Below are 11,609 nucleotides of genomic sequence, written 5' to 3' on the forward strand. Positions count from 1 at the left end.
GACCCAGGCGGAGTCTGATGTTAACCAATCACAACCCAGGACTCAGGCTGGACCTTTTTACTCATTTGAGTTTTCTGCGCTGACGACAACAACATGACGATGATGATGTGCAGGCCGACGTATCTTTGGCACTCTCTGCCCTTCAGCTTGTTTGGGTTCGTGTGCTGACGTTTATCATTTCGTTTAAAAATGATGTGAAGAGTGTAACTCTGGAAAGGCGTGCGGTCAGCGGCCGTCAGTCTGGCGTGCTGCTGCACGGACAGGTTGTCATCATCGTTATTTGGCAGCGCGAAAACGTTTTGGCTCAGATTCTCTCCCGTCTGCAGAAAAGAGTCTGTGGAGGGCGCGAGGTCGGGACTCAAACATCCCGAGAATATTCACACGGCGACTCTTCTGGGCCCGGCTGTTTAGCACCGGGGCTGACCTGCCTGTGAGGTCAGCATCCGTCCACCTCAATCCCTCCGAGCGGCGTCCCCGCCTCCTGGGAAACTGCTGCTGTTGTTGTTGCTGCTGCCAAATCAATTTCAGCTGCAGCCAAGTGCGCTGTCAGACGGCCGGCCTGCCAGCCGTGACGGAGAGCAGTTGGCTGGAGGAGCGGCAGCGAGCGGCCAGCGCCACCGGGGGAGGAAACACTGCGACAGCATCCCGGGACACAGAGTGCAGCACACCGACGCAGGAAGTTAAGGAATAACAGGGCGGGACAAGGTCGGGGTGAGGAAGACGTGCACCGTCTCCACCATCGTTTCAATCTGCGACGTTTAAAGAGCAATCAGGAAGATTTACAACCTTTCCTGCCACATTCACAAGAACGTAGCCGCCATATATCTGCAGAGGGTTGATGAGGCTGCTGATCGATACCATGACTCACCGATGACTTCACCCAGACGCCACGCAGTTAGAAACTCGCTTCATGGAACTTCAGGACGCCAAGCTCCTCGCCGAGGCCAAATTAACCTTCTACAAAGCACCGACACACAAAACAGCCTCTGAGCCACACCAGCTGCCGCACACTGTTTAATGGTTGCACCCTGACCTACAACACTGTCCTTTACCCCAACGGCAACATTCAAGCACAAAAACACACGAAACGACCACAAAGAGAGGAAAAATGTCCAAAAACACAAGAATCAGAACCAGAAACCAAACAAACACTAAGAGAAGTGAAAATGAAATATTAAAGAGACAAAAACAAGACAAAACTACCATGATGCAGGTAAGTAAAGGAGGCGGTCCTGATGTCATCACAACCACTCCAACCACTTCACTGAAATTCAGTCAACTTCCTCCGATGCTGTTTGACTCTCTCACACACTCACATGGAGCCACGTTTTCAGCAGCACAAAGCCTCAAACATATTTCCACACGTACATCTGAGATGATAGAAATGCACCGTCCCCGTGTTCGTGCACTGACAGCAGGCGATCAGCCCACCTGGCTAAACTGAGCAAGTGTCCAGCAGCCTAACCAAACCCAGTTCCATGTGTCCAGTGCAAAGCAGAGCACAGCAGCCTCACTGGAAGCGGTCCAGATGATCCTGGACGTGATAGGGCAAAGCTTTCTCTCCGATCAGTCCCGACTAAACCCTGCAACCAGGAGGTTTCATGTCTAGCATGCTGTTCAAACCTTCTGTTTGTGGGGAACAGCCAATCAGAAAACAGCTTGTTTCATACAAATGATAAATGTAGAGACCACTGAGTCCTTCCTCGTGGTGAAACGGCGATGAACTCGGCGCCCTGAAGTCAGCCTGTCACAGTCAGCCGAGCGTGTTTATGGCAAAGTTAAAGGTAGGTCAGAGACGGCAGGTGTGTGTGGAAGTGTTGAGAAATCATTTTCATTTTGGTTCCCTTCCACGGTTCTACTGGGGGGGTGATTTCGTCCTTGGTCTGCGAACGCGGCGTCAAGCCCCCGCGCAAACGGCGCCGTTAAAGAATGTGACACGACAGTATTTAGAGTCGAGGCGGAGATCGAGACGAGTTATTATCCACACAAAGTCTCTCGTACAAGGGCACAATACCGAACAGCAAAATTCTAATGATGACAAACGGCGGCGAGACAAGCGTGCATCCGTGATGAGCACCGAGAGACGAGGAGAGCGGAGGGGGAGGACATGCGTGACACGAGGGAGGTGACAGAGTTTAGTTTCAGCACGTGACCTACAAACATCCCGAAGGAACGCAGCGGCACAGAGAGCATGGAAAAAAGAGACGAGTAAGAACGAGAAAAGAGTGAAAGAAGAGGAGAGAAGCAAAGGGCCAGAGAGGAAGCAGGAAGCAGTCGGAACGAACCGCCACAGATTCAGACGAGAAGACGAGCAGCGAAAGGCGAGAAAGAAGAAAGTGTTGGCAGAAGAAGGAGAAACAAAATGAATAAACAAGCCAAGAAAGAAGGAGGCAAAATAGAGACTATAACAGAGGAGGAGACTGAAGTAATGAGAAAATATGGCCACAAGCAGCAATAATGGGCTCACGAGCAGACGTTTGAACGTAGTGTCTGCTGACCTCACTGCGCCCGTGAGAGCTCGCCACATGCAGGAGTTACTATTTCAGTTACTGTCTGCAAGTGCGGCCGGATTGGCTCAGGATTTGAACCGACGGCCTCCTCTGGCTGACGACAGCACCTCTGGAAAGGCTTCATGCTCACAGGGATACCTGATACCTGCAGGTCTGACAGCAGCAGGTGCGTCACTCCTGTTTCCACCTGGAGACAGCAGCCGCCTCATTGTTCTGACACACAACACAACACTACACACAACACACTAACTACACAAGACAACACATTATCTACACACTCTAAACACGCTAAACCTCACAAATCTCTCACATCTCAAAACTCGCTCCCTCTTCCTAAACAACCAAACATCACGTCACCATATCATTTTTCATCTCGTGATCACCGTCCGCGGGAGCACAGCTGCTTAAAGCTGCAGCGTCCAGATTACTTACAGCTGCTTCCGTGCTGATATAAGATGCTGTAAGCTGAACACAGCTTCACCCGTCTGTTTGTTGAAAAATAGCAACGCGACAGCATTTTCTTGTTGGTAACGGTAACGGCGTTGTAACGATAGGAATAGTAATTAGTTAGATTACTCGTTACTGAAAAAAGTAACGCTGTTAGTAACGTTATTCCCATCACTGCAGGCGACACAAACAAGGATGGAAGGAGAACAGATGGAAGAGATAGAGGACAGAAAAGGAAATGAAACTGAGGAGAAGAAAGTGGGAAAAAGATCAGGCAACGGATCATCTTTAGGAAAGGAAACAAGAAAAACAGGAAAGGAAAGGTAGGCAGGTCTACAGCATTGAGTCACCAGCATAAATGTGGCTGGTGGGTCACGTACAGAGCAAAATAATGTCGATCCCTGAGCGATTCCTTTATCAGCCGTTATCAATAGTATCAAAGCCTGTGGACAAGAAAGCTGTGCAGGAGGAGGAGGTTAAAAATGGGTCACTAAGTGATGAAGATGAAGAATCAGACGATTATGAAAACCACTAAGAAGCATCTTCTTCATGGAAGGAATTGAAGGACCGGTGAAGATGAGCAGAATCCAACTAAGTGGCGAGCAATGAAGGTGAAGGCGAGGTGTGGAGCTCTTACCATGGTGGTGAGGATGTACTTGTAGAAGGCGGACGTCATCCCCAACTCGTTAGCCTGCAGAAGAGCAGAAGAAACGCTAAGCATCCTCCGTGGAAACGAGCCAGAGTTTATTTAAAAAGGAACCATCGCTCCAACTTAATAACAGCCTGGAAACCGTGGTTACCGTCTCCAGGACGCGTCAGTGATGAAAGACGTTTCAGGGAGATGATAATAACGGCAGCGTGCTCTCAGGTGAAAAGACATTTAAACTGGGCTGAATTTAGCTAAAAATACAAGAGCAAGCAGGAAACTGGAATATCTTTCAACGTTATGATGCGACACACGGGAGAACAGCAGATTCCCCACAGCAGGAGTCAGTGTGGACAGCCAACATACATATCTTTGTGAAGTTCACGGTGAAAACCTGGTAGCAGCAGACCCTTGGAGTACTTTTCTATGTTTGAATGTTTTCTGCTCGACCAGAGACTCAAACTCAGTCACAGCTCAGCTGATCTCGGGCACGCTCACCTTCCACACGTACGGGACGTCGGCTCCGACAGGCAGCGGAGGATTTAACCTGGCATCCTCACACCGCAGAGCCTGCACGCCGCTTCACTTATTAATCCATTAACCTTCTGCACACTGTCAGCTTACATCTCCTTCAGCCTGAAGCAGCAGCCCAACTTGAAAAGTCCTGACTGAGTTTACTCAGTAATTTTGAATTTTAAACTTCCTGCACCCCCCCCAAGGTTACTGCTATGAGAGGGAAACTGCAACCTGCCAAACGCAGGTCGATTTAGCCCGTGGCTTAAAAGTCTGTCGACGCTCACAGCCAGTTTGGCACAAAACCAGCCCAGCGTGTCTGAAGGTCCTGTTCCACCCTGTAAACAGCAGAGAGGAAGAAGACGCTTCCAGAACAGGAACCAGGGCTGCACACAGGCAGACATTTAACAACACGTTCAAACACTGCCACATGTTTTATTGTGCCACATGATACAGGTGTGCACAATCACTCTGCATTTGCATCGGATACGTCTGCACCAGTGTTGCCAACTCCTCAGTAAGGAAAATCGCTATTGGCTGTCCTAAAAGTCGCTAGAAGTCGCTAAATGACGTCATCACCTAATTTGCATAATTGGTCATGCTAATATAATTGTAACCTACGCTGTTGGAGAGAGAAATAACATCGTGGAAGAGACATAAAGTGAGCAAAAAACGTCCTAAATGCAGTCTCCTGTCCTGATTGCAGCTGGCGGAGGACTATCCTCCGCCTGGGAGCGCTTTAGCACGGGTGAGGTGCCCACGGCAGCACCGCAGCTTGTTGAGAGTAGGAGCAACACGCCCTTTCACGTCAAAAAGTCGTCATAAATAAGTCTCCAATAACACCAGAAAAAGTCGCCAGATTTGTCGCTAGTCGCTTTTTAGAAAAAAAGTCGCTAAGGGGGTCTGAAAACTCGCTAAATATAGCGACAAAGTCGCTAAGTTGGCAACACTGGTCTGCACATGTTTGGGACATTAGCTGCAGTCGGTGGGACCACGCCCCGCTAAAGCTAGCTGAAGTCAGAGAGGCATGTGCAGATACGGCGCCGCGTGGCAGACAGATCTCAGTGTGACGGGCACGCATCGTGTCTGACCTGCAGAACTTTTTCCACCTGACGTGTCCTGATCTGCTCTGTATGCACAAAGTGGGCGTGTCATGCTGTGATCGTGGTTTTAAAATGATTAGTGTTGTCGTGCTAGCAGAGGGTTTTCATATTTCCTGTATTTTAGGATTAAATCTCAGCTCCGTTCCTCTTCTCTCACGCTGTGCTCCTGAGCATCAATTAAACCCTAAAAACTCTGTTGTTCCTTATTCTTCTTATTTAACCTGCACTTCTGTACTCAGTGGTGATTTTGCACTGCAGCGCCCATTAAGCTTTGGCTCATGACACCGCCGAGCGCATCGCTGCCAAGTCCGTGAATTTATTGCTGACTTCACACGAGCCGATTTTGGAAACATGGTTTTTTAGCTTCTCTAAAGCCGGCTGAGATTATTCATTGCAGTTTCCTCTTACATGGATCGAATGTGCCATTTCAAACCTTCTGCTGCAGCTACGATGAACCGTACGGACGAACAGAGTCGTCGACTCCTTTTGACTGAAAGTAGAAAAGCATCAGACGTAAGAAGCTGCGCGAGCGCGCTGATGCAAACGGCTGACCTTCCTGAGGATGTGATACGAGATGGAGGCGTTGGCGTCAATGATGATGGTGGCCACTTTGTCATCACGTATCTCCTTCAGCAGGGGGGTGGGGTCCAGACTGTCGTCCAGCATCCGCACCGACAGCGTCTCCCTGGAGATGAGGAAGCGGCGGACCAGCTCCTCCAATCGCAGCAGACCTACGGGGCAGGAAAAGAAGCATGAGTCACACACGTGTCTGAGCGATGGCGGACTGCGGTTCCCAGTCAGAAACACTTGGCTGTGAAAGTTACGTCACGCAGCGGCAAAACTCTTCATCCAAAGTGCTTCTAAGTGCCTGAAAAAGAGGCGGGGTCTATAAACGATGCTCGCCTGAGTGTTTAGCTTGTTTGCTTGTAAAATTATTGCTCTGACTTGTAAAAAGAAAATTGATGAGACTTGGAGTCATTAGAGAGACAAATAACTGCTGCTGCTCTACAGACTTCCAGGCCTAAAAGGAAGCGATAAACAGAGCGGGATAAAGGCGATTATGTTGAAAGTCCATTAATTTTCTCCTCTGAGAATAACATGGACCCACGAGTGCTCACGGCTGAGGCAGGATTTACTTATTACCGCTTCTGATCAGTCGTTTCTGTGGTCACTTCTCTCCATTACACTCAGTGCTGGCGTTTGTGCATCGCTGCCACTGAGGCGGTATCCCACAGCAGGGCCAAACATGAGACGCGTTCACATCGTGAAAAACATGCTGGATGCGAGCAGCGTCAATAATCACAGGACGGGAGAAAACAGACTGACCTCAGCAGAAGCAGTCGCGTTACAAACCGGCGAGAAGCCTGCTGTGTTTGCATCACCTGGGCTTCGACATTCAGAGGCGTCGGCCTCCGGCTCATTACCTCGTCTGTCCCTGACAGAAGCAGCGGGCGTGTCTCGACTAATCGCTGCCATAAAGCGTTTAACTGGCTGACAGCAGCGCTCAGGACCACAATACAGGCCGTTAACGGGCCGAGGCTACGGCGAAAGACCGGGAGATGTTAGAGCGGAGAGCTGGGGCAGATCAGTCAGCTGGATCCAAGCTGAGGGAGACTGATGTGGGGAGGACGGAGGGGAAAAAGAACAAGGGAAAGGAAGAGAGGAGACTAGAGTCCTCAGGAGAGGAAAGGAAGAATGGAGGGAAGTGTGTGAGAGAAGAGGAATTAGGAAAGAGAGGAGTAGAGAAAACTCAGAAGAAGAAGAAACAACAGAAAAGGAATCAAAGCCATCGGCACCGAGGGCTCGACGCTGGTGGAAAATGGTGAAAACTGACTTCAGGAAATGTGAGCTGGGTTTGCAGGGTGACGAGGACGGACTCGTGAAACGTGTTGCTCAAAGAGAAGAGCAAGGACTGATCGTCCAAACAGAACCTCAACCCAAGGGAACGGGTGCGAACACGCAACCGGACAGGGATCGGGGAGCGTTCGTGGTTTAAGGTGAGATGTTCTGTGAATGTGCATCACGTGCCAGCGTCTCATAATGTTCGAACCGGAGACACTGGAGCTCTAAAATCCATCATTTCCGCCCTAAGTGTGGACGGAGCTGCAGTGGGAATAACCACGACACTCACACTCTGCTTTGCCACAGATCAGGCTGGCTGTCGGGTAGCCGAAGGAGCGCAGGATGGAGCCGATGGCCAGGCTCAGGTCCTCGTTACTCGGGTAGAGCGTCACCGAGGCAAAGCGGAGGTACGGCAGCTTGGGCGTTTCCTCGGGGCCGATCTTCACGTGAGGGATCTGAGGGGCGAATGAGAAGCATGATGAGAGAAGGAAGTCTGCGCTGGGCTTTGCTTCGAAACATGGAGACCAGTTACTGAAAGTCAAAGAAACATTCACCGAGTTACACACTTCACCGAGTTACTGCACTTTATACTGCACCACAGTTCTCAGACAATCGTCACATTACTCTCTGTTTTTGTACTTGGAGAGTATTTAAAGTATAAAAGTGGGAGGCAGAGCCTTCACCTAAGAGCAGGTGCTGCAACCTTCCTGCCTGTTCGGGTCAAATCCGACCGATTTACAAATTCAAAAGCTCATAAATATTGTGTTTGAGACCCAACTGCCTCGAGGCCTTACGACATCCTCCACACTATGCACTTGAACATGTACGTGTTGACAGACCTCTCTGCATTGAATCATATCTGTTATTAACCTCTGTCTCTCTTCCACAGCATGTCTTTATCCTGTCTTCCTTCTCTCACCCCAACCAATCACAGCAGATGGCCCCGCCCCTCCCTGAGCCTGGTTCTGCTGGAGGTTTCTTCCTGTTAAAAGGGAGTTTTTCCTTCCCACTGTCACCAAAGTGCTGCTCATAGGGGATCATATGATTGTTGGGTTTTCTCTGTATTACTGTAGGGTTACTCTTTGAGGTGACTGTTGTGATTTAGCGCTTTATAAATAAAACTGAATTAAGCTTGAACTATTCTTCGACTTCTCCGTATTTCTACAATGGGAAATTTTATCATCACAGGCTGGATATTACTGCTGTCAGTTTTAGGAAGCTCGAATGAGGAAGTCCCAGTTTCATTTATAACGTAAAACTCCAGGAACTGCAGCTGCCAGCCAGTGTGAAGAGATCTCCATCATTACCGAGGAACAAGAGCTGGTTTATAACAGATGGAAAACGGGGAAAGAAAAGATGTAATGAGAAGGATAAACAGAGAGGTGGGAAAGAAAAAGTCAATGTGGGGAAACGAGGTGCCCGTTACTCATGCCGAGCGGACGTCTGAAACTTTCACTTTTCTATCTCACACATACAGTTTGCAGCTTGGATATGAAGGCAAACTTATGTTGTGAGCACACCTGCCGCAGGTTGACCTTTCACCTTTCTGTGAGCCGGCATTGTTTTAAGATTGAGACATTTAAAAAAGTGAGGAGCCCCTGAGTGAGAGGCCGAGTTGTTCCCAACTGTACAGGTTATACAGGAAGTTCAGATAACAGCAGTGGAGCTTTAATCAGAGCCCGGCACTCGCTGATGATCCCGTCTTTGTTCACGCTCACAAAGAAAATGTGAGAAAGGAACAAAGCCTCAGATCATCAGCAATATCAGAAAAGCGTTTCATGCAGAAATCAGTTTCTGTTCGGCAGACATCGAAGGGTCACGGAGGGTCGTACAGCCGGGTGTCCGCAGGAAAAAGAAAGAAGCAGGAGGACACGTCACCGTGCTCGGTTAGGTGACGATGTGTCTAACTTCAGACCAGCTTCTCTGTTTCACTTCAGACCTCCCGGAGCAAAGGTGCTGTGACGGACAGTGTGAGTGTTTAAGATGAAAAATTCATGACAAATTGAAAAATTAATCACTTCAGAGAGGAACGAAGAACGGGGTCAGAGGACAGACGTCCTGTGTGACGTGATTTAACCTCAGCTCAGACCTGCGGGGGCTTCAAAGGTAAACTGTAATTAGCTCAGCCGGGCTTTGCTCCCATCCACCCAGCTTATTCTAAATCCAGACTGAGAATTCAGGAACATGGGACCTGTCGGGCTGGAGGAAGAGGACATGTGGACGGTTAGAGGCTTGCGGCGTGCTGGAGATGCACCTGTGTAAACTCTGGAAGGCAGAAAATGGTTAAACACAAGTTAAAGGCTGCAAAAATCCAACAGAGCGAAGCAAAACTGAAAGAACTCAACGACTGGTTCAGGAGATCTCGGTCGAGGACGACTGGGTGCAAACAAGAAGCCAATCACGTTTCTGGGAACAGGCTTTAAACTGAAGACAGGCCACGCCCACTCCCAGAGGTCTTTCTCCTAAACTTAGAGCGGAAACGTCCTCTTTGTCAGTCATTAGACCGGGGGTGTCCTCTGCAACCCCACCCAAAGAAAGCTTGCTCCACACCTCCATCACAAACCGGTTCCATGTGTAGTGACATCATCCGGTCACACGCGTGTGATATAAACCTGCCTGCTGTGTCCGGTCTGTCCACGGTCACAGCTGTGTTCAGCCAAAACCTCAAACCTGTCATTTGTTATGAAAGGAGGAGCAGATCACCAGTGAAGACCCCACGCCTGGCCTCAAACCCTACTCCTGACCTTGACCCTCCGCTCTGCAGAGAAGCAAAAGTAATGTTTGTCAGAATTGTCTTTTCTTTGGCTGAAAAGACAATCCTGGGTGAACATTAAAGAATAGACTGATTAACTGCAGGTGTCCGCAGTCTGCTGGTCTGCAGAGTTCAGGTGTGTTCACCCCACGATCACGCTGTGCAAACACCAGGACTCTGCAGGCCTCAGTTAGCAGGTTAAAGGTTAAAGTTCAACAGTCTACATCGATCTTCATCTCTTGTGGCTTTTCTAACCTCCTCTTTTCCTGTTAGGAACCGTCAAAGTAAAACGTTTAAAGCAATTAGAAAATGAGCAGGACAACTTTTCATCTTTTGCTGAACTGCAACATTTCACGAGTGGCTAAAGCAAACTCTGTGCAACATTAACACCATGTTAGGAACAAGGACGTCAGGTCCACCTTCCACTTCAGCCAACAGATTTTTTCTCTTTAGTTTGCAGGTTTGGTCTTTGCGTGGAGCACGAGTCACACACATGTGCAGTCAGAGCGAGGCTGCCCTGGAAACCGCAAACTGCATAGCAACAGGGACACGGGAGTTTTCCTTGACAGGAAGAAGACGTCTGATTGGAACAGAGATGAAATAAGAGGCGAGCACCAGACCGAACATTCATGTGTTGTTTGCATCATGTTATAAAAATGTTGTTAGTGAGGGCGTGGCGTCCTCTAGTCTGTCCAGCTGCCGCACAGAGACGTCCATGACGTCGTTTAATAAAGTTTGGAAACTTTGCTCATCTTCAGCCAGAAACATGTTTAACAAATAAGAAGTGTTACTGTTACTCACCATGTTTCACTCTGAGGCGCTAACAGGCGGCAGCAGCACCGTGACTGTTACCTGCACTCAGGTGTGACGTATGTATGAAACTCGTGTCACCGTCCTCAGCGGGACAATCGTGATCGCACGCCAGATCCAGATGTGACTCACCTCCTTCTCCCCACAGATGTGACTGATGGTGGACCCAGAGGCGGGGCTGGAGGCGGGGCCAATCACAGAGACCACACCCTTCGGCAGGATCTGACACACTGATGGAGAAACGACACAGAGTGACAAAACTCAGCGTGTGATTACTGGAGGTGTTTGTTTCTACGCCACTTTATTTTGGAAGCGTTGTTCCTGTCTGCGTGCAGGACGGCGGGAGATGCTCGGCAGCGAGTATGTGTTTGGGATTTTCACTCGTCCTGCACACAGACATCAGTCCAGGGGCTGTTAGAGAAGGTTTCATTTTTTACACTTATCCAACACTTTATTCAGACGCTGGCCATAAAAACCATTCAGTCCATGAGAAAAGTTGGCCCACGCTTAAGCAGCCATGCAGCCAGCTAACAGAGGCCACAGTCAGTCTGCAGAGCCCGTGAAACTGCAGGTGAGACAGTTAGACGTCCTCTCCCCTCTAAAATACCTTTTTTTACTCCCCTTTTCCAGTTTGAGCCAGATTTTCAGAGGGTGAGGAGGAAGGCAGGTCCCTGATCTCCAGTGCCAGTTATTGCCCCAAAACCAGAGCTGTCACAAATCCATGAATCTGTCCTGCAGTCATTGTTTCAGCCCAAATCCAAAGAAAGCCTCCAGTTTGGCAGGTCAGAGCGCCATCCACAGAGCGCCACAGAGACACAGCGTGGCCCCACCCTGACCGCTAAATCTGGCCAATAAAAACTCTGCTTTCATTTTTTCTGTTTCTCACCAGAAATAGAATTTTAATAAACAATAAAATCACGAACGGCTCTAAAGCTGTTCTTTTGTGATATCGGAAACACTGTGTGTGTGTGTGTCTGTGTGCGTGT

The 11,609-nt window shown here is 49.1% G+C and overlaps 1 protein-coding gene across 2 annotated transcripts in view; it reads right to left on the reverse strand.

Moving 5' to 3' along the window:
* Positions 1-11,609, reverse strand: part of LOC102301729 (glutamate receptor ionotropic, kainate 5) — a 213,033-nt gene that overhangs the window by 48,279 nt on the left and 153,145 nt on the right. For both annotated transcript variants that reach the window (XM_042213460.1, XM_042213459.1), the window contains exons 5-8: positions 10,756-10,853; positions 7,351-7,516; positions 5,772-5,950; positions 3,595-3,648 (exon numbers count right to left, since the gene is read on the reverse strand). In XM_042213460.1, the coding sequence (XP_042069394.1) occupies positions 3,595-3,648; positions 5,772-5,950; positions 7,351-7,516; positions 10,756-10,853 (497 nt within the window). The remainder of the gene's footprint in view (positions 1-3,594; positions 3,649-5,771; positions 5,951-7,350; positions 7,517-10,755; positions 10,854-11,609) is intronic.

This window comes from Haplochromis burtoni, unplaced genomic scaffold (assembly GCF_018398535.1).
Source record: "Haplochromis burtoni strain Fernald_Lab_line unplaced genomic scaffold, NCSU_Asbu1 Contig_444, whole genome shotgun sequence".
Taxonomy (NCBI): Eukaryota; Metazoa; Chordata; class Actinopteri; order Cichliformes; family Cichlidae; genus Haplochromis; species Haplochromis burtoni.